Here is a 23713-nt window from a genome sequence, read left to right on the forward strand (position 1 = left end):
AACTACTCTCTATACACACCATCCTATATAACTACTGTCTATAATGTATATACACACCATCCTATATAACTACTGTCTATACACACACCATCCTATATAACTACTGTCTATACACACACCATCCTATATAACTACTGTCTATACACACCATCCTGTATAACTACTGTCTATAATGTATATACACACCATCCTATATAACTACTGTCTATAATGTCTATACACACACCATCCTATATAACTACTGTCTATACACACCATCCTATATAACTACTGTCTATAATGTCTATACACACCATCCTATATAACTACTGGCTATACACACCATCCTATATAACTACTGTCTATACACACCATCCTATATAACTACTGTCTATACACACCATCCTATATAACTACTGTCTATACACACCATCCTATATAACTACTGTCTATACACACCATCCTATATAACTACTGTCTATACACACAATCCTATATAACTACTGTCTATACACACCATCCTTTATAACTACTGTCTATACACACCATCCTATATAACTACTGTCTATACACACCATCCTATATAACTACTGTCTATACACACCATCCTATATAACTACTCTCTATACACACCATCCTATATAACTACTGTCTATAATGTATATACACACCATCCTATATAACTACTGTCTATACACACACCATCCTATATAACTACTGTCTATACACACCATCCTATATAACTACTGTCTATAATGTCTATACACACCATCCTATATAACTACTGTCTATACACACCATCCTATATAACTACTGTCTATACACACCATCCTATATAACTACTGTCTATAATGTCTATACACACCATCCTATATAACTACTGTCTATACACACCATCCTATACATAGATGTTTATATTCCAGAGTCTGACAGTCTTGTTCTAATATTTCTATATTCCTGTCATTTGTATTTTGTAGATTTGCATGTATTGTTCCAACTGCACTGTTGGAGCGAGAAACACAGACGTCTCACTACACCCACGACAACATCCGCAACCAATAACATTTGATTGTATAATTGATTTGAAGTCCCAGGTTCTGTCAGTCCCGTTTACCTGGTGTCGATCTGCCTGTTGAGGTTGTCGTAGCGTTTGTTAAGTCTGCGGACCTCTCCCTCCTGCCTCTCGATGTCAGGACAGTGTTCCTGCAGCTTGGTTGCCATGGTGTCACAGCTGTCTTTGGCCGCACGCAGGTTAGCCTCCGTCTCCGTCACCGCGGACCTCTTGGTCTTCAGCTCTGATGCAATATCCTGTCGGGAGAGGAAGTGGAGGTTGAATTGTGTGTATGGGGGGGGGGGGGAGTTCTGCCCCAACCGGGACAAAGTTGAGATATGAGGGTGTAGCTCAGATCTTCCAGCTCATCATACATTTATACTGTATGTCATTAGCAAATATGCTTCGGTCTTTGGTATCTGAACTGATCCAATACATTTCCTTTGTGGAGAAGATCCATTTGGATCTAAACATGAATCCTGATGAGAATAAACGAGCGATCAGAGGGCAGCCATCTTACAGCCAGTTGACGCTGTGTCTTCTCCAGAGATGAGACGTCTGCTGGGGCGACTTCCTCCCTGGCCAGCTTGTTCTCGTAGCTGGACAATAAAGATTTCCCGTTTTGAAGGGAGTTCTCCAGGCGGTTGGAATTCTGAAGCCTGTAAACAAACACATGATATGATTAAATTACATTAGATTAAAATGACATTTAAAATGTGTTTAAATGGTGTCATAGTAGCCTACAGGTTAGTCATCCTAGTAAAACAGGAAAAGTCTCTTTTTTAAAAATCTTTATTTAATTAGGCAAGTCAGTTAAAGAACAAATTCTTATTTTCAATGACGGCCTAGGAACTGTGGGTTAACTGCCTGTTCAGGGGCAGAACGACAGATTTGTACCTTGTCAGCTCAGGGGTTTGAACTTGCAACCTTTCGGTTACTAGTCCAACGCTCTAACCACTAGGCTACCCTGCCGCCTCTACACTCTAACCACTAGGCTACCCTGCCGCCTCTACACTCTAACCACTAGGCTACCCTGCCGCCTCTACACTCTAACCACCAGGCTACCCTGTCACCTCTACACTCTAACCACTAGACTACCCTGCCACCTCTACACTCTAACCACGAGGCTACCCTGCCACCTCTACACTCTAACCACTAGGCTACCCTACCACCTCTACACTCTAACCACTAGGCTACCCTGCCACCTCTACACTCTAACCACTAGGCTACCCTGCCGCCTCTACACTCTAACCACTAGGCTACCCTGCCGCCCCGGTCCTGAGTTCTGTGTAACTACTACCATCTCTACTAACAAGTACAAAAAGCTACTCACTTGTCCTCTGAGCACTTGAGCAGCAGGTTGATCTTGTCGTATTTGTTGTTGGCCTCGTTCACCTTGCCGTTCAGCTGAGGGGCGCTGGCACATTTAGGGTTAGAGGTCAGGAACTTCTCAGCCTCCCTCACCTTGGACGACTTCTCCGGCTCGATCTTACGAACCACGGCCGCAATGTCCTGGTGGAAGAATATGGGATAAGCATTAAAAAAAAAAAGTGTGCACTTCCTGGAACTAACTAATAGTACTTCCTTGATAAGCATAAAACAACTCTCTCAAGACTTTCTTTGGTAGGATTAAATGGGTTTGAAAACTGTATCGAAAGGACTCTAGTGTAAATAGGAGGACAGGAGAAGAGTAGAGGAGGAAAAGCATCTCTACCGCTCTACACCCTCTGTGCAGAGAAAGGAGAAAAACGAGGAAATACCTTGACGTCCTGCAGACGGTCAGCGCTGTCCTGCAGAGGCCTGGTCTGCTCCAGCGGGGGACGTACTCGAGAGTAGATGGCCTTCTCCTGTTTGTCCAGATCACTGGTCACCTTGTCCAGACCGGCCATCAGCTGGCGACACTGCTGCTCCTCCTTGTCTACAATATTCATCAGTCAATCAATCACCAAAATAACACACACCACAAATCATATACAACCAGACTCAACAATCACAACATCCATACACAATCAATGAATCACACACCGAAATAACACACACAGACTCAACAATCACAACATCCATACACAATCAATCAATCACACACCAAAATAACACACACAACAAATCATACACAACCAGACTCAATCACAACATCCATACACAATCAAATCACACACACACACCAAAATAACATACACATAATCAGATACGACTACACACACACACACACACACACACACACACACACACACACACACACACACACACACACACACACACACACACACACACACACACACACACACACACACACACACACACACACAATATAGAATCAGACACTCATAACATAACATTCACAAATCAGACAATCACACTGGCCTACAAATCATTACAAGCTGCAGCTCTCGTGATTAACTCCAGTAGTCACATGACATGGAAACCAATCAATCACATTTATTTATAAAGTGATTTATACACCTGCAGGTGTCACAAAGTCCTTGTACAGCAACTCTGTAGCTGTAGAAGCACGGTGGCTAGGAACAACATCCTAGAAAGGGTAGGAACCTAGGAAGAAACCTAGAGAGGAACCAGGCTCTGAGGGGTGGACCAGTCCTCTTTCTGGTTGTGCCGGGTAGAGAAGAACCAGGCTCTGAGGGGTGGACCAGTCCTCTTTCTGGTTGTGCCAGGTAGAGAAGAACCAGGCTCTGAGGGGTGGACCAGTCCTCTTTCTGGTTGTGCCGGGTAGAGAAGAACCAGGCTCTGAGGGGTGGACCAGTCCTCTTTCTGGTTGTGCCGGGTGGTAGCAACGGGTCTAGAGACCCCTGTTATAGAGGGTAGCAACAGGTCTGGAGACCCCTGTTATAGAGGGTAGCAACAGGTCTGGAGACCTCTGTTATAGAGGGTAGCAACAGGTCTGGAGACCCCTGTTATAGAGGGTAGCAACAGGTCTGGAGACCCCTGTTATAGAGGGTAACAACAGGTCTGGAGACCCCTGTTATAGAGGGTAGCAACAGGTCTGGAGACCTCTGTTATAGAGGGTAGCAACAGGTCTGGAGACCCCTGTTATAGAGGGTAGCAACAGGTCTGGAGACCCCTGTTATAGAGGGTAGCAACAGGTCTGGAGACGCCTGTTATAGAGGGTAGCAACAGGTCTGGAGACCCCTGTTATAGAGGGTAGCAACAGGTCTGGAGACCCCTGTTATAGAGGGTAGCAACAGGTCTGGAGACCCCTGTTATAGAGGGTAGCAACAGGTCTGGAGACCCCTGTTATAGAGGGTAGCAACAGGTCTGGAGACGCCTGTTATAGAGGGTAGCAACAGGTCAGCACCTCAGAAGTTAAATGTCAGTTAGCTTCTCATAGCCGAGCATTCAGAGATTGAGACAGGGACATAACATGACATACCATGACATAACATGACATACCATGACATAACATGACATAACATATCATAACATGACATAACATACCCTGACATAGCATGACATACCATGACATAACATGACATAACATAACATACCCTGACATAACATGACATACCATGACATAACATGACATAACATACCATAACATGACATAACATGACATACCATAACATGACATACCATGACATACCATAACATAACATGCCATAACACGACATAACACGACATACCATGACATAACATACCATGACATAACACGACATACCATGACATACCATGACATAACACGACATACCATGACATGACATAACATGACATACCATGACATACCATGACATACCATGACATAACACGACATACCATGACATGACATAACATGACATACCCTGACATAACATGACATAACACGACATAACACGACATACCATGACATAACATACCATGACATAACACGACATACCATACCATGACATACCATGACATGACATAGCAGTACCTACCAGAGCCAGCGGAGCCGTCTTTCTTCAGTTCCTCCAGGCGTTTGACCAGGGTGGTCTTACTGCCAGACACCTTCATCTTAATACCCTTCTGCTGGCCGGCCAGACTGGAGACACACAACAGACCCTGTTACACAGTGTACAAGTACACCGTCCCGGGAAACAGACCCTGTTACACAGTGTACAAGTACACCGTCCCGGGAAACAACAGGCCCTGTTACACAGTGTACAAGTACACCGTCTCGGGAAACAACAGACCCTGTTACACAGTGTACAAGTACACCGTCTCGGGAAACAACAGACCCTGTTAAACAGTGTACAAGTACACCGTCCCGGGAAACAACAGGCCCTGTTACACAGTGTACAAGTACACCGTCTCGGGAAACAACAGGCCCTGTTACACAGTGTACAAGTACACCGTCTCGGGAAACAACAGGCCCTGTTACACAGTGTACAAGTACACCGTCTCGGGAAAGAACAGGCCCTGTTACACAGTGTACAAGTACACCGTCTCGGGAAACAGACCCTGTTCGGGAAACAGACCCTGTTACACAGTGTACAAGTACACCGTCTCGGGAAACAACAGGCCCTGTTACACAGTTTACAAGTACAGCGTCTCGGGAAACAACAGACCCTGTTACACAGTTTACAAGTACAGTGTCTCGGGAAACAACAGACCCTGTTACACAGTTTACAAGTACACCGTCTCGGGAAACAACAGACCCTGTTCGGGAAACAACAGACCCTGTTCGGGAAACAACAGACCCTGTTACACAGTGTACAAGTACACCGTTACACAATCACAGGCACATGTACCCCATAACACACACACACACCTCTCCACCCTACCCCCATAACACACACACACCTCTCCACCCTACCCCCGTAACAAACACACTTACCTGTTGGAGACGGCGACAGACTCTGGGTCTGTGGGGGGGACCATGAAGCAGGCCCCCGGAGCCGTCAGTTTACGCCCGGCCGCGTCCTTCACCTCCCACTTGGGCCCCTTGTTACTCAGGAGGGTGTACCTCTCTCCACGCAGGATCTGACCCTGGGATGGACAACCAAAACATTACACAGAGTTTCACTCGCTGATCTGGTATGGAAGAACCAGAACACAAATAGAGGTTCACTCACTGAACCACTTTGGATAAGGCCCTTAGCTTTTCCTGACCACATGACCTGACCACATGACCCGACCACATGACCCGATCACATGACCTGACCACATGACCTGACCAGGGAAACACTAAGCCCTAGTTAGTAAATTAGAGTTCATAACACAACACTGCGTTCCCCCTCACCGTCTGATCCTGTTCCTAAATCTTAAGAGCTCTCTCAACTGCGCCACGCACACCCCCTCCTCTCCAGCTCTCCAAATCCACTCCTAACCCCCCCCCCCCCAGCCTGTGGCTGATCCCCTGAAGGCTTAAATAAGATGCAGAGAGCACAGGCCTCTTAAAAGATTTAAATACATTACAACACAACACCGCATTCAGGGGACCAGAATGGAAGGAGTGAGAGTGAAGGAGGATGAGAGGAGGAGGAACCAGAGGAGAGAGGAGAAGATGGTGGTGCAGTCAGGTCGTGCTTGGTCATGATAACAGAAAAACACACCGCACATAGAGATTAGAGAATCACTGGAGACAGAAAAGGAGAGAGAGACAGGGGGGTAAAGCAGTGAGGGGGAGGGAGGGAAGAGAGACAGGGGGTAAAGCAGTGAGGGAGGGGGAAGAGAGACAGGGGGTAAAGCAGTGAGGGGGGCAAGAGAGACAGGGGGGTAAAGCAGTGAGGGGGGAAGAGAGACAGGGGGTAAAGCAGTGAGGGGGGGAAAGAGAGACAGGGGGTAAAGCAGTGAGGGGGAGGGGAAGAGAGACAGGGGGTAAAGCAGTGAGGGAGGGGGAGAGAGACAGGGGGTAAAGCAGTGAGGGGGGAGGGGGAAGAGAGACAGGGGGTAAAGCAGTGAGGGGGGGGAGAGAGACAGGGGGTAAAGCAGTGAGGGGGGGGCAAGAGAGACAGGGGGTAAAGCAGTGAGGGGGGGAAAGAGAGACAGGGGGTAAAGCAGTGAGGGGGAGGGGGAAGAGAGACAGGGGGTAAAGCAGTGAGGGGGAGAGAGACAGGGGGTAAAGCAGTGAGAGAGGGAAGATGGAGAGAGGGGGAAGAAGGAGAGAGAGGGGGAAGACGGAGAGAGAGGGGAAGATGGAGAGGGGGAAGAAGGGTGAGAGAGGGGTAGATGGGAGAGATAGTGAGGAAGGAGAGAGAGAGGGGAAGAAGGAGAGAGGGGGGAAGAAGGATAGAGAGGGGGAAGAAGGGAGAGAGAGGGGAAGAAGGAGAGAGGGGGAAGAAGGAGAGAGGGGGAAGAAGGAGAGAGGGGGAAGAAGGAGAGAGAGGTGGTAGAAGGTAGAGATAGTGAGGAAGGAGAAAGAGAGGGGGAAGAAGGAGAGAGGGGGAAGAAGGAGAGAGAGGTGGTAGAAGGTAGAGATAGTGAGGAAGGAGAGAGGGGGGAAGATGGAGAGAGAGGGGTAGAAGGGAGAGATAGTGAGGAAGGAGAGAAGGGGGAAAGGAGGAGAGAAAAGCTAGAATGATTGTCATGAAGAAGCGTGTGGAGGAGCATGGTGGACAAGGTATCAGTCTGAAACTAGAGTAGGGTGGTGGCATATCCAGGTTTACCTCGTCAGTGTCTCTCACACACAGGGAGAGGTAAAGTAGTGGAGGTGTCCAGGTGTAAAGTTTGACCTCGTCAGTGTCTCACACAGGGAGAGGTAAAGTAGTGGAGGTGTCCAGGTGTAAAGTTTGACCTCGTCAGTGTCTCACACAGGGAGAGGTAAAGTAGTGGAGGTGTCCAGGTGTAAAGTTTGACCTCATCAGCATCTTTCACAGGGTGAGTTAAAGTAGTGGAGGTGTCCAGGTGTAAAGTTTGACCTCATCAGTGTCTCTCACAGGGTGAGTTAAAGTAGTGGAGGTGTCCAGGTGTAAAGTTTGACCTCATCAGCGTCTCACACAGGGTGAGGTAAAGTAGTGGAGGTGTCCAGGTGTAAAGTTTAACCTCGTCAGTGTCTCTCACAGGGTGAGTTCAAGTAGTGGAGGTGTCCAGGTGTAAAGTTTGACCTCATCAGCGTCTCACACAGGGTGAGGTAAAGTAGTGGAGGTGTCCAGGTGTAAAGTTTGACCTCGTCAGTGTCTCTCACACAGGGTGAGGTAAAGTAGTGGAGGTGTCAGGGTGTAAAGGTTTACCTCGTCAGTGTCTCTCACACAGGGTGAGGTAAAGTAGTGGAGGTGTCCAGGTGTAAAGGTTTACCTCGTCAGTGTCGAACTCACACAGGGTGAGGTAAAGTAGTGGAGGTGTCAGGGTGTAAAGTTTGACCTCGTCAGTGTCGAACTCACACAGGGTGAGGTAAATGCATGCTCTACAACATCCGCAGAGTACGACCCTGCCTCACCCAGGAAGCGGCGCAGGTCCTAATCCAGGCACTTGTCATCTCCCGTCTGGATTACTGCAACTCGCTGTTGGCTGGGCTCCCTGCCTGTGCCATTAAACCCCTACAACTCATCCAGAACGCCGCAGCCCGTCTGGTGTTCAACCTTCCCAAGTTCTCTCACGTCACCCCGCTCCTCCGCTCTCTCCACTGGCTTCCAGTTGAAGCTCGCATCCGCTACAAGACCATGGTGCTTGCCTACGGAGCTGTGAGGGGAACGGCACCGCAGTACCTCCAGGCTCTGATCAGGCCCTACACCCAAGCAAGGGCACTGCGTTCATCCTCCTCTGGCCTGCTCGCCTCCCTACCATTGAGGAAGTACAGTTCCCGCTCAGCCCAGTCAAAACTGTTCGCTGCTCTGGCCCCCCAATGGTGGAACAAACTCCCTCACGACGCCAGGACAGCGGAGTCAATCACCACCTTCCGGAGACACCTGAAACCCCACCTCTTCAAGGAATACCTAGGATAGGATAAGTAATCCTTCTCACCCCCCCTTAATGACTTAGATGCACTATTGTAAAGTGGCTGTTCCACTGGATGTCAGAAGGTGAATTCACCAATTTGTAAGTCGCTCTGGATAAGAGCGTCTGCTAAATGACTTAAATGTAAATGTAAATGTAAAGTAGTGGAGGTGTCCAGGTGTAAAGTTTGACCTCGTCAGTGTCTCTCACAGGGTGAGTTAAAGTAGTGGAGGTGTCCAGGTGTAAAGTTTGACCTCGTCAGTGTCGAACTCACACAGGGTGAGGTAAAGTAGTGGAGGTGTCCAGGTGTAAAGTTTGACCTCGTCAGTGTCTCTCACACAGGGTGAGGTAAAGTAGTGGAGGTGTCAGGGTGTAAAGTTTGACCTCGTCAGTGTCTCTCACACAGGGTGAGGTAAAGTAGTGGAGGTGTCCAGGTGTAAAGTTTGACCTCGTCAGTGTCTCTCACACAGGGTGAGGTAAAGTAGTGGAGGTGTCAGGGTGTAAAGTTTGACCTCGTCAGTGTCTCTCACACAGGGTGAGGTAAAGTAGTGGAGGTGTCCAGGTGTAAAGTTTGACCTCGTCAGTGTCTCTCACACAGGGTGAGGTAAAGTAGTGGAGGTGTCCAGGTGTAAAGGTTTACCTCGTCAGTGTCGAACTCACACAGGGTGAGGTAAAGTAGTGGAGGTGTCCAGGTGTAAAGGTTTACCTCGTCAGTGTCGAACTCACACAGCGCCTCGACGGGGAGCAGCTTCTGAGGGGTGTTCCTGCGGAACTGGAGGGGGAGAACCTGTAGACTGCGCTTCTCCAGAGCCTTCACACGCTCATCAAAGTGGTCCATGGCCTTCGCCTGGTCCTGCACCACACACACACACACACACACACACACACTTTTTTAAAGAGCATTTTGGATTTATAGCTCTGAGGCTAATACGTTTGTCTAAATGTAAATGTTCTTGATTGAGTTAGGAGTTTAGAAACCAGCCTGATAAGCAGACAGAACTGACAGACCAAAGAATTGTCTCTGCTTTATCCAACAGCTTGTCATTGTTTGACTGAAGCAGAAACAGATCTGCCCCCGAGACTTGTAGTAAACTACAGTAGTGTAAAGCCCACTGCTAGTAAACCATTGTAGTTGTAAAGCCCACTCTCAGTAAACTACAGTAGTGTAAAGCCCACTCTCAGTAAACTACAGTCGTGTAAAGCCCACTGCTAGTAAACCATTGTAGTTGTAAAGCCCACTCTCAGTAAACTACAGTAGTGTAAAGCCCACTCTCAGTAAACTACAGTAGTGTAAAGCCCACTCTCAGTAAACTACAGTCGTGTAAAGCCCACTCTCAGTAAACTACAGTAGTGTAAAGCCCACTGCTACTAAACCATTGTAGTTGTAAAGCCCACTGCTACTAAACCATTGTAGTTGTAAAGCCCACTCACGTCCAGGTCTCTGATGAGGCTCTCCATCTGGTACATGTCCTTGAACTCTGGTTTGTACTTCTGGTCCACCTCTTTGTCCATCCTCTTCAGAAGGTCCTGGGTGTCCCGGGCCTCTTTGTGGAACTGGAGAGAAAACAGACACCGGCAGGAAAAACACTGTAACGACATCACTGAAAGCAGTGGTCTATTTACACAAAGTTCGACCGGCAGCCAGTCGGTCTCTGCCTGAACCAACTCTGTTGACGTACCACGACAAGTCTAACTCAGAAGCTGTTGCTTTGTACAACACATGCTGGTACACAAGTCTGTCAACATCTAATGACCCTGTTCAAACATTCAGGATTTCTTCAAATGATGATTTCTGAATACTTGTTGCTGTGACTCACCTTGTGGTATTCGTCCATGTGTTTCAGGTGGTATCAGGGTTAAGGTCAGGTCAGGGTATACTAATCACCTTGTGGTATTCGTCCATGTGTTTCAGGTGGTATCAGGGTTAAGGTCAGGTCAGGGTATACTAATCACCTTGTGGTATTCGTCCATGTGTTTGAGGTGGTATCAGGGTTAAGGTCAGGTCAGGGTATACTAATCACCTTGTGGTATTCGTCCATGTGTTTCAGGTGGTATCAGGGTTAAGGTCAGGTCAGGGTATACTAATCACCTTGTGGTATTCCTCCATGTGTTTCAGGTGGTATCAGGGTTAAGGTCAGGTCAGGGTATACTAATCACCTTGTGGTATTCGTCCATGTGTTAAGGTCAGGTCAGGGTATACTAATCACCTTGTGGTATTCGTCCATGTGTTTCAGGTGGTATCAGGGTTAAGGTCAGGTCAGGGTATACTAATCACCTTGTGGTATTCGTCCATGTGTTTCAGGTGGTGTCAGGGTTAAGGTCAGGTCAGGGTATACTAATCACCTTGTGGTATTCGTCCATGTGTTTCAGGTGGTATCAGGGTTAAGGTCAGGTCAGGGTATACTAATCACCTTGTGGTATTACTCCATGTGTTTCAGGTGGTATCAGGGTTAAGGTCAGGTCAGGGTATACTAATCACCTTGTGGTATTCGTCCATGTGTTTGAGGTGGTATCAGGGTTAAGGTCAGGTCAGGGTATACTAATCACCTTGTGGTATTCGTCCATGTGTTTCAGGTGGTATCAGGGTTAAGGTCAGGTCAGGGTATACTAATCACCTTGTGGTATTCGTCCATGTGTTTCAGGTGGTATCAGGGTTAAGGTCAGGTCAGGGTATACTAATCACCTTGTGGTATTCGTCCATGTGTTTCAGGTGGTATCAGGGTTAAGGTCAGGTCAGGGTATACTAATCACCTTGTGGTATTCGTCCATGTGTTTCAGGTGGTGTCAGGGTTAAGGTCAGGTCAGGGTATACTAATCACCTTGTGGTATTCGTCCATGTGTTTCAGGTGGTATCAGGGTTAAGGTCAGGTCAGGGTATACTAATCACCTTGTGGTATTCGTCCATGTGTTTCAGGTGGTATCAGGGTTAAGGTCAGGTCAGGGTATACTAATCACCTTGTGGTATTCGTCCATGTGTTTCAGGTGGTATCAGGGTTAAGGTCAGGTCAGGGTATACTAATCACCTTGTGGTATTCGTCCATGTGTTTCAGGTGGTATCAGGGTTAAGGTCAGGTCAGGGTATACTAATCACCTTGTGGTATTCGTCCATGTGTTTCAGGTGGTATCAGGGTTAAGGTCAGGTCAGGGTATACTAATCACCTTGTGGTATTCGTCCATGTGTTTCAGGTGGTATCAGGGTTAAGGTCAGGTCAGGGTATACTAATCACCTTGTGGTATTCGTCCATGTGTTTCAGGTGGTATCAGGGTTAAGGTCAGGTCAGGGTATACTAATCACCTTGTGGTATTCGTCCATGTGTTTCAGGTGGTGTCAGGGTTAAGGTCAGGTCAGGGTATACTAATCACCTTGTGGTATTCGTCCATGTGTTTCAGGTGGTATCAGGGTTAAGGTCAGGTCAGGGTATACTAATCACCTTGTGGTATTCGTCCATGTGTTTCAGGTGGTATCAGGGTTAAGGTCAGGTCAGGGTATACTAATCACCTTGTGGTATTCGTCCATGTGTTTCAGGTGGTGTCAGGGTTAAGGTCAGGTCAGGGTATACTAATCACCTTGTGGTATTCGTCCATGTGTTTCAGGTGGTATCAGGGTTAAAGTCAGGTTATAGTATACTAATCACCTTGTGGTATTCGTCCATGTGTTAAGGTCAGGTCAGGGTATACTAATCACCTTGTGGTATTCGTCCATGTGTTTCAGGTGGTATCAGGGTTAAGGTCAGGTCAGGGTATACTAATCACCTTGTGGTATTCGTCCATGTGTTTCAGGTGGTATCAGGGTTAAGGTCAGGTCAGGGTATACTAATCACCTTGTGGTATTCGTCCATGTGTTTGAGGTGGTATCAGGGTTTTAAGGTCAGGTCAGGGTATACTAATCACCTTGTGGTATTCGTCCATGTGTTTCAGGTGGTATCAGGGTTAAGGTCAGGTCAGGGTATACTAATCACCTTGTGGTATTCGTCCATGTGTTTCAGGTGGTATCAGGGTTAAGGTCAGGTCAGGGTATACTAATCACCTTGTGGTATTCGTCCATGTGTTTCAGGTGGTATCAGGGTTAAGGTCAGGTCAGGGTATACTAATCACCTTGTGGTATTCGTCCATGTGTTTCAGGTGGTATCAGGGTTAAGGTCAGGTCAGGGTATACTAATCACCTTGTGGTATTCGTCCATGTGTTTCAGGTGGTATCAGGGTTAAGGTCAGGTCAGGGTATACTAATCACCTTGTGGTATTCGTCCATGTGTTTCAGGTGGTATCAGGGTTAAGGTCAGGTCAGGGTATACTAATCACCTTGTGGTATTCGTCCATGTGTTTCAGGTGGTATCAGGGTTAAGGTCAGGTCAGGGTATACTAATCACCTTGTGGTATTCGTCCATGTGTTTGAGGTGGTATCAGGGTTAAGGTCAGGTCAGGGTATACTAATCACCTTGTGGTATTCGTCCATGTGTTTCAGGTGGTATCAGGGTTAAGGTCAGGTCAGGGTATACTAATCACCTTGTGGTATTCGTCCATGTGTTTCAGGTGGTTCTCCTCGCAGATGAGCAGGTTCAGGTACTCCTTCCAGTCTGCATGCACAGCCTCCATATGAGCCTGACAGGTGGGAGTCCAGTTCCGTTACATCACTGTCTGTTTGCTGCTTTTCATTCACATTCATTGTTGAGGATTTTAATCTCAGTAAGGGGTGAATCCTAACTTCTACTAAAACAGGCTGATTTGACCTTAGTCTCCCATTGACATCAAGGCATGACTTAAGTCAACATTGACTAAAGTGGAAGTTAGGATTTGCCCCAATAGTAGAATGATAGAGGATAAATGAAGTGTACCTCAATGACATTCATCCCAGGATGGTCAGTAGAGATGTGTTTATGTGTGTGTGTGTGTGTGTGTGTGTGTGTGTGTGTGTGTGTGTGTGTGTACCTCAATAACATTCTTGCCAGGATGGTCAGTAGAGATGTGTTTATGTGTGTGTGTGTGTGTGTACCTCAATAACATTCTTGCCAGGATGGTTGGTAGCGATGAGTTTATCTCCATCATCATTCAGCTTGGTGACAGTGGCCTCCTTGGACTCCAGACACTTACTGATGAAGTTCTGGTGGGAGATTTAAAAGAGATACAAGTCTCTCTATACGTTCCAACACACGTAACGTGTAGGATCAGGTGTCAGATAACGTGTAGGATCAGGTGTCAGATAACGTGTAGGATCAGGTGTCAGATAACGTGTAGGATCAGGTGTCAGATAACGTGTAGGATCAGGTGTCAGATAACGTGTAGGATCAGGTGTCAGATAACGTGTAGGATCAGGTGTCAGATAACGTGTAGGATCAGGTGTCAGATAACGTGTAGGATCAGGTGTCAGATAACGTGTAGGATCAGGTGTCAGATAACGTGTAGGATCAGGTGTCAGATAACATGCAGGATCAGGTGTCAGATAACGTGTAGGATCAGGTGTCAGATAACGTGTAGGATCAGGTGTCAGATAACGTGCAGGATCAGGTGTCAGATAACGTGTAGGATCAGGTGTCAGATAACGTGTAGGATCAGGTGTCAGATAACGTGTAGGATCAGGTGTCAGATAACATGTAGGATCAGGTGTCAGATAACGTGTAGGATCAGGTGTCAGATAACACCCTGAATGTATTACTCTGTCAGTGCAGCTGAAGGAGTGTGTGTGTGTGTGTGTGTGTGTGTGTGTGTGTGTGTGTGTGTGTGTGTGTGTGTGTGTGTGTGTGTGTGTGTGTGTGTGTGTGTGTGTGTGCGCCTCTCTACCTCATACTGTCTGTGACGTGCAGGGTAGTCCAGGTTAGTATCGCTCCAGTCATAGTTGATCCTCTCCCCTGCCTGCTGGTCCATCCAGTACAGCTCATTAGTGCAGCGCTGCATGTAGTCGCGCAGGCTCAACAGGTGGCGCTGTCGAGCACTGGAACTGGTCTGGGGAGAGAGGGGAGAGATAGTTACTATAGACTGGAACTGGCCTGGAGAGAGATAGTTACTATAGACTGGAACTGGCCTGGGGAGAGAGAGGAGAGATAGTTACTATAGACTGGAACTGGCCTGGAGAGAGATAGTTACTATAGACTGGAACTGGCCTGGGGAGGGAGAGGAGAGATAGTTACTATAGACTGGAACTGGCCTGGGGAGAGATAGTTACTATAGACTGGAACTGGCCTGGGGAGAGATAGTTACTATAGACTGGAACTGGTCTGGGGAGAGATAGTTACTATAGACTGGAACTGGCCTGGGGAGAGAGAGGAGAGATAGTTACTATAGACTGGAACTGGCCTGGAGAGGGAGAGGAGAGATAGTTACTATAGACTGGAACTGGCCTGGGGAGAGAGAGGAGAGATAGTTACTATAGACTGGAACTGGCCTGGGGAGGGAGAGGAGAGATAGTTACTATAGACTGGAACTGGCCTGGGGAGAGATAGTTACTATAGACTGGAACTGGCCTGGGGAGAGATAGTTACTATAGACTGGAACTGGTCTGGGGAGAGATAGTTACTATAGACTGGAACTGGCCTGGGGAGAGATAGTTACTATAGACTGGAACTGGCCTGGGGAGAGATAGTTACTATAGACTGGAACTGGCCTGGGGAGAGAGAGGAGAGATAGTTACTATAGACTGGAACTGGCCTGGGGAGGGAGAGGAGAGATAGTTACTATAGACTGGAACTGGCCTGGGGAGAGATAGTTACTATAGACTGGAACTGGTCTGGGGAGAGATAGTTACTATAGACTGGAACTGGCCTGGGGAGAGAGAGGAGAGATAGTTACTATAGACTGGAACTGGCCTGGAGAGGGAGAGGAGAGATAGTTACTATAGACTGGAACTGGCCTGGGGAGAGAGAGGAGAGATACTATAGACTGGAACTGGCCTGGGGAGAGAGAGGAGAGATAGTTACTATAGACTGGAACTGGCCTGGGGAGGGAGAGGAGAGATAGTTACTATAGACTGGAACTGGCCTGGAGAGAGATAGTTACTATAGACTGGAACTGGCCTGGGGAGGGAGAGGAGAGATAGTTACTATAGACTGGAACTGGCCTGGGGAGAGAGAGGAGAGTTACTATAGACTGGAACTGGCCTGGGGAGAGAGAGGAGAGATAGTTACTATAGACTGGAACTGGCCTGGGGAGGGAGAGGAGAGATAGTTACTATAGACTGGAACTGGCCTGGAGAGAGATAGTTACTATAGACTGGAACTGGCCTGGGGAGGGAGAGGAGAGATAGTTACTATAGACTGGAACTGGCCTGGGGAGAGATAGTTACTATAGACTGGAACTGGCCTGGGGAGAGATAGTTACTATAGACTGGAACTGGTCTGGGGAGAGATAGTTACTATAGACTGGAACTGGCCTGGGGAGAGAGAGGAGAGATAGTTACTATAGACTGGAACTGGCCTGGAGAGGGAGAGGAGAGATAGTTACTATAGACTGGAACTGGCCTGGGGAGAGAGGAGAGATAGTTACTATAGACTGGAACTGGCCTGGGGAGGGAGAGGAGAGATAGTTACTATAGACTGGAACTGGCCTGGGGAGAGATAGTTACTATAGACTGGAACTGGCCTGGGGAGAGATAGTTACTATAGACTGGAACTGGTCTGGGGAGAGATAGTTACTATAGACTGGAACTGGCCTGGGGAGAGATAGTTACTATAGACTGGAACTGGCCTGGGGAGAGATAGTTACTATAGACTGGAACTGGCCTGGGGAGAGAGAGGAGAGATAGTTACTATAGACTGGAACTGGCCTGGGGAGGGAGAGGAGAGATAGTTACTATAGACTGGAACTGGCCTGGGGAGAGATAGTTACTATAGACTGGAACTGGTCTGGGGAGAGATAGTTACTATAGACTGGAACTGGCCTGGGGAGAGAGAGGAGAGATAGTTACTATAGACTGGAACTGGCCTGGAGAGGGAGAGGAGAGATAGTTACTATAGACTGGAACTGGCCTGGGGAGAGAGAGGAGAGATAGTTACTATAGACTGGAACTGGCCTGGGGAGGGAGAGGAGAGATAGTTACTATAGACTGGAACTGGCCTGGGGAGAGATAGTTACTATAGACTGGAACTGGCCTGGGGAGAGATAGTTACTATAGACTGGAACTGGTCTGGGGAGAGATAGTTACTATAGACTGGAACTGGCCTGGGGAGAGATAGTTACTATAGACTGGAACTGGCCTGGGGAGAGATAGTTACTATAGACTGGAACTGGTCTGGGGAGGGAGAGGAGAGATAGTTACTATAGACTGGAACTGGTCTGGGGAGAGAGAGGAGAGATAGTTACTATAGACTGGAACTGGCCTGGGGAGAGAGAGGAGAGATAGTTACTATAGACTGGAACTGGCCTGGGGAGAGAGAGGAGAGATAGTTACTATAGACTGGAACTGGTCTGGGGAGAGATAGTTACTATAGACTGGAACTGGTCTGGGGAGAGATAGTTACTATAGACTGGAACTGGCCTGGGGAGGGAGAGGAGAGATAGTTACTATAGACTGGAACTGGTCTGGGGAGAGAGAGGAGAGATAGTTACTATAGACTGGAACTGGTCTGGGGAGAGAGAGGAGAGATAGTTATTATAGACTGGAACTGGCCTGGGGAGAGAGAGGAGAGATAGTTACTATAGACTGGAACTGGTCTGGGGAGAGATAGTTACTATAGACTGGAACTGGTCTGGGGAGAGATAGTTACTATAGACTGGAACTGGCCTGGGGAGGGAGAGGAGAGATAGTTACTATAGACTGGAACTGGTCTGGGGAGAGAGAGGAGAGATAGTTACTATAGACTGGAACTGGCCTGGGGGGAGATAGTTACTATAGACTGGAACTGGCCTGGGGAGAGATAGTTACTATAGACTGGAACTGGCCTGGGGGGAGATAGTTACTATAGACTGGAACTGGCCTGGGGGGAGATAGCTACTATAGACTGGAACTGGCCTGGGGAGGGAGAGGAGAGATAGTTACTATAGACTGGAACTGGTCTGGGGAGAGAGAGGAGAGATAGTTACTATAGACTGGAACTGGCCTGGGGGGAGATAGTTACTATAGACTGGAACTGGCCTGGGGAGGGAGAGGAGAGATAGTTACTATAGACTGGAACTGGCCTGGGGAGAGATAGTTACTATAGACTGGAACTGGCCTGGGGAGAGATAGTTACTATAGACTGGAACTGGCCTGGGGGGAGATAGTTACTATAGACTGGAACTGGCCTGGGGGAGATAGTTACTATAGACTGGAACTGGCCTGGGGGGAGATAGCTACTATAGACTGGAACTGGCCTGGGGAGAGAGAGGAGAGATAGTTACTATAGACTGGAACTGGCCTGGGGAGAGATAGTTACTATAGACTGGAACTGGCCTGGGGAGGGAGAGGAGAGATAGTTACTATAGACTGGAACTGGCCTGGGGAGAGATAGTTACTATAGACTGGAACTGGTCTGGGGAGAGATAGTTACTATAGACTGGAACTGGTCTGGAGAGGGAGAGGAGAGATAGTTACTATAGACTGGAACTGGCCTGGGGAGAGATAGTTACTATAGACTGGAACTGGTCTGGGGAGAGAGGGGAGAGATAGTTACTATAGACTGGAACTGGCCTGGGGAGAGAGAGGAGAGATAGTTACTATAGACTGGAACTGGCCTGGGGAGAGAGAGGAGAGATAGTTACTATAGACTGGAACTGGCCTGGGGAGGGAGAGGAGAGATAGTTACTATAGACTGGAACTGGTCTGGGGAGAGAGGGGAGAGATAGTTACTATAGACTGGAACTGGCCTGGGGAGAGAGGGGAGAGATAGTTACTATAGACTGGAACTGGCCTGGGGAGAGATAGTTACTATAGACTGGAACTGGCCTGGGGAGGGAGAGGAGAGATAGTTACTATAGACTGGAACTGGTCTGGGGAGAGATAGTTACTATAGACTGGAACTGGTCTGGAGAGGGAGAGGAGAGATAGTTACTATAGACTGGAACTGGCCTGGGGAGAGATAGTTACTATAGACTGGAACTGGCCTGGGGAGGGAGAGGAGAGATAGTTACTATAGACTGGAACTGGTCTGGGGAGAGATAGTTACTATAGACTGGAACTGGTCTGGAGAGGGAGAGGAGAGATAGTTACTATAGACTGGAACTGGCCTGGGGAGAGATAGTTACTATAGACTGGAACTGGTCTGGGGAGAGAGAGGAGAGATAGTTACTATAGACTGGAACTGGCCTGGGGAGGGAGAGGAGAGATAGTTACTATAGACTGGAACTGGCCTGGGGAGAGATAGTTACTATAGACTGGAACTGGCCTGGGGAGAGATAGTTACTATAGACTGGAACTGGCCTGGGGAGGGAGAGGAGAGATAGTTACTATAGACTGGAACTGGCCTGGGGAGAGATAGGAGAGATAGTTACTATAGACTGGAACTGGCCTGGGGAGAGAGAGGAGAGATAGTTACTATAGACTGGAACTGGCCTGGGGAGGGAGAGGAGAGATAGTTACTATAGACTGGAACTGGTCTGGGGAGAGAGGGGAGAGATAGTTACTATAGACTGGAACTGGCCTGGGGAGAGATAGTTACTATAGACTGGAACTGGCCTGGGGAGGGAGAGGAGAGATAGTTACTATAGACTGGAACTGGCCTGGGGAGGGAGAGGAGAGATAGTTACTATAGACTGGAACTGGTCTGGGGAGAGATAGTTACTATAGACTGGAACTGGTCTGGAGAGGGAGAGGAGAGATAGTTACTATAGACTGGAACTGGCCTGGGGAGAGATAGTTACTATAGACTGGAACTGGTCTGGGGAGAGAGGAGAGATAGTTACTATAGACTGGAACTGGCCTGGGGAGGGAGAGGAGAGATAGTTACTATAGACTGGAACTGGCCTGGGGAGAGATAGTTACTATAGACTGGAACTGGTCTGGGGAGAGAGGGGAGAGATAGTTACTATAGACTGGAACTGGCCTGGGGAGAGATAGTTACTATAGACTGGAACTGGCCTGGGGAGGGAGAGGAGAGATAGTTACTATAGACTGGAACTGGCCTGGGGAGAGAGAGGAGAGATAGTTACTATAGACTGGAACTGGCCTGGGGAGAGAGAGGAGAGATAGTTACTATAGACTGGAACTGGCCTGGGGAGAGAGAGGAGAGATAGTTACTATAGACTGGAACTGGCCTGGGGAGGGAGAGGAGAGATAGTTACTATAGACTGGAACTGGCCTGGGGAGGGAGAGGAGAGATAGTTACTATAGACTGGAACTGGTCTGGGGAGAGATAGTTACTATAGACTGGAACTGGTCTGGGGAGAGAGGGGAGAGATAGTTACTATAGACTGGAACTGGCCTGGGGAGGGAGAGGAGAGATAGTTACTATAGACTGGAACTGGTCTGGGGAGAGATAGTTACTATAGACTGGAACTGGCCTGGGGAGAGATAGTTACTATAGACTGGAACTGGCCTGGGGAGGGAGAGGAGAGATAGTTACTATAGACTGGAACTGGTCTGGGGAGAGATAGTTACTATAGACTGGAACTGGCCTGGGGAGGGAGAGGAGAGATAGTTACTATAGACTGGAACTGGCCTGGGGAGAGATAGTTACTATAGACTGGAACTGGCCTGGGGAGAGATAGTTACTATAGACTGGAACTGGTCTGGGGAGGGAGAGGAGAGATAGTTACTATAGACTGGAACTGGTCTGGGGAGAGATAGTTACTATAGACTGGAACTGGCCTGGGGGGAGATAGTTACTATAGACTGGAACTGGCCTGGGGAGAGATAGTTACTATAGACTGGAACTGGCCTGGGGAGAGAGAGGAGAGATAGTTACTATAGACTGGAACTGGCCTGGGGAGGGAGAGGAGAGATAGTTACTATAGACTGGAACTGGTCTGGGGAGGGAGAGGAGAGATAGTTACTATAGACTGGAACTGGCCTGGGGAGAGATAGTTACTATAGACTGGAACTGGCCTGGGGGGAGATAGTTACTATAGACTGGAACTGGCCTGGGGAGAGATAGTTACTATAGACTGGAACTGGCCTGGGGAGAGAGAGGAGAGATAGTTACTATAGACTGGAACTGGCCTGGGGAGGGAGAGGAGAGATAGTTACTATAGACTGGAACTGGTCTGGGGAGAGATAGTTACTATAGACTGGAACTGGCCTGGGGAGGGAGAGGAGAGATAGTTACTATAGACTGGAACTGGCCTGGGGAGAGATAGTTACTATAGACTGGAACTGGCCTGGGGAGAGATAGTTACTATAGACTGGAACTGGTCTGGGGAGGGAGAGGAGAGATAGTTACTATAGACTGGAACTGGCCTGGGGAGAGATAGTTACTATAGACTGGAACTGGCCTGGGGGGAGATAGTTACTATAGACTGGAACTGGCCTGGGGAGAGATAGTTACTATAGACTGGAACTGGTCTGGGGAGAGATAGTTACTATAGACTGGAACTGGCCTGGGGAGGGAGAGGAGAGATAGTTACTATAGACTGGAACTGGCCTGGGGAGGGAGAGGAGAGATAGTTACTATAGACTGGAACTGGCCTGGGGAGGGAGAGGAGAGATAGTTACTATAGACTGGAACTGGCCTGGGGAGAGATAGTTACTATAGACTGGAACTGGCCTGGGGAGAGATAGTTACTATAGACTGGATAAAACATGAACACTTTGTACACACGGACACAGACACAGTTACAGACACAGGTACAGGTACAGACACAGACACAGGTACAGACACAGGCACAGACACAGGTACAGACACAGGTACAGACACAGACACAGACACAGACACAGACACAGGTACAGACACAGACACAGGTACAGGTACAGACACAGGTACAGACACAGACACAGGTACAGACACAGGTACAGCCACAGACACAGGTACAGGTACAGACACAGGTACAGACACAGACACAGACACAGGTACAGACACAGACACAGGTACAGACACAGGTACAGCCACAGACACAGGTACAGTTACAGACACAGGTACAGGTACAGACACAGGTACAGACACAGACACAGGTACAGACACAGACACAGGTACAGGTAGAGACACAGGTACAGACACAGACACAGACACAGGTACAGACACAGGTACAGCCACAGACACAGGTACAGGTACAGACACAGGTACAGACACAGACACAGACACAGGTACAGGTACAGACACAGGTACAGCCACAGACACAGGTACAGGTACAGACACAGGTACAGACACAGACACAGGTACAGGTACAGACACAGACACAGGTACAGACACAGACACAGGTACAGACACAGGTACAGACACAGACACAGGTACAGACACAGGTACAGCCACAGACACAGGTACACATAGCATGGTACTGCAGGTGTAGAACTCACATAGAGCTACTGTACATGCATACACACTCCTCAAGCTCTCCCTGAGTCCATGCTTCAGATTAAGTCATTATTAAAGTCAATCTTACCAGGAGCTTGTTGTACTTCAGCTGGAGGGCACTGGCAGAGTCCTAGAGAGGGAGAGAGAGAGAGAGAACGAGAGGAGACAAAGAGAGAGAGAGCGAGAGAGAGAGCGAGAGAGAGAGAGAGAGACAAGACAGAGAACGAGAGGAGACAAAGAGAGAGAGAGAGAATAAGACAGAGAACGAGAGGAGACAAAGAGAGAGAGAGAACAAGACAAAGAACGAGAGGAGACAAAGAGAGAGAGCGAGAGAGAGAGAACGAGATAGAGAACGAGAGTAGACAGAGAGAACGAGAGGAGACAAAGAGAGGGAGAACAAGAGGAGACAGAGAGAGAGAACAAGAGGAGACAGAGAGAGAGAGAGAACAAGAGGAGACAGAGAGAGAGAGAGAACAAGAGGAGACAGAGAGAGAGAGAGGAGAGAGAGAATGAGAGGAGACAGAGAGAGTGTGTGAGTGAGAGAGAGCAGAAAGGAGAGAGTGTGAGAGAGGGAGGGAGAGAGAGAGCAGAAAGGAGAGAGCGCGAGAGAGGGAGGAGAGAGCAGAAAGGAGAGAGCGTGAGAGAGGGAGAGAGAGCAGAAAGGAGAGAGTGTGAGAGAGGGAGAGAGAAGTAAAGAGAATATCACATGGACCTTTCTGTGAGCGTTTCTCCCTTTCAGCCATTTTAAATGATACTGAGCTCGACCGGGGAAACAAATCCTCACTAACATACACCATGTTTATGCCGCATTGTACGACTGGAAATGGTGTGGAGAAGTCAGAAATGATTGGAGATTCGTGTCTTTACACACTGCAATAATGATGTGTACACGTGGGTATCTTAGCGAAACCTAAAAAAAAACTGTAAAAACAGTCTTCGTTTTTTTTTTAAATGCAACAGTTTCTAACTGAAGTGGGCTTGGAGTTGACCTATGTGGCTGTTAGTCCTACCATGTTTTCTCTGTCTGAAACGCCCGGTTATTTACACCATGTTATTGAAGCTCCCTCTGAAGCAGAGACTCAACGAAACAACTACACTTGAATGTGACGTGTGAAGGTTTGTTTTGTGAGTAATGAGTCATTGTTGACAATCATTCAGTACAATATATGTCTGTTTGTTTTCTGAGAACTGGAACTTTCAGAGTGGTTGTTGTTGTTGTTGTTGTTGTCAGGTATGTGGGCCATAAATAAAGCCATGGTTATCTTCCTGGATAGGAGACTGGTAAATGACTGAGTATAAAACACAACGTATCAGGTCGTTTCTACGCTGGTTGTTAGTCCTACCTTGTCGTCGCTGGCTGAGATGTGAGGGGCCAGAGCCTCCACCTCACTGTGAAAGATGTTGTGTTCCTCCACCTCGTTCTCTATGGTGGGCAGGTCCTGACCAAAACCCTTGTTGCTCAGGTTGCCCTGGTCGGAAGAAGAAAGAC

General features: G+C 47.9%; 1 protein-coding gene across 1 annotated transcript in view; it reads right to left on the reverse strand.

Annotated features, from left to right (window-relative positions):
- LOC135538320 (periplakin-like) overlaps nt 1-23713 on the reverse strand; it is a gene marked incomplete at its 5' end in the record, with an annotated part of 61706 nt that overhangs the window by 11365 nt on the left and 26628 nt on the right. Inside the window, 13 exons of the mRNA XM_064964234.1 lie at nt 1094-1287; nt 1551-1689; nt 2364-2542; nt 2791-2948; nt 4939-5042; nt 5838-5989; nt 9582-9728; nt 10307-10429; nt 13379-13474; nt 13866-13973; nt 14651-14812; nt 22313-22354; nt 23568-23693. Of these exons, the coding sequence (XP_064820306.1) occupies nt 1094-1287; nt 1551-1689; nt 2364-2542; nt 2791-2948; nt 4939-5042; nt 5838-5989; nt 9582-9728; nt 10307-10429; nt 13379-13474; nt 13866-13973; nt 14651-14812; nt 22313-22354; nt 23568-23693 (1730 nt within the window). The remainder of the gene's footprint in view (nt 1-1093; nt 1288-1550; nt 1690-2363; nt 2543-2790; nt 2949-4938; nt 5043-5837; nt 5990-9581; nt 9729-10306; nt 10430-13378; nt 13475-13865; nt 13974-14650; nt 14813-22312; nt 22355-23567; nt 23694-23713) is intronic.

This window comes from Oncorhynchus masou, unplaced genomic scaffold (assembly GCF_036934945.1).
Source record: "Oncorhynchus masou masou isolate Uvic2021 unplaced genomic scaffold, UVic_Omas_1.1 unplaced_scaffold_941, whole genome shotgun sequence".
Lineage (NCBI taxonomy): Eukaryota > Metazoa > Chordata > Actinopteri > Salmoniformes > Salmonidae > Oncorhynchus > Oncorhynchus masou.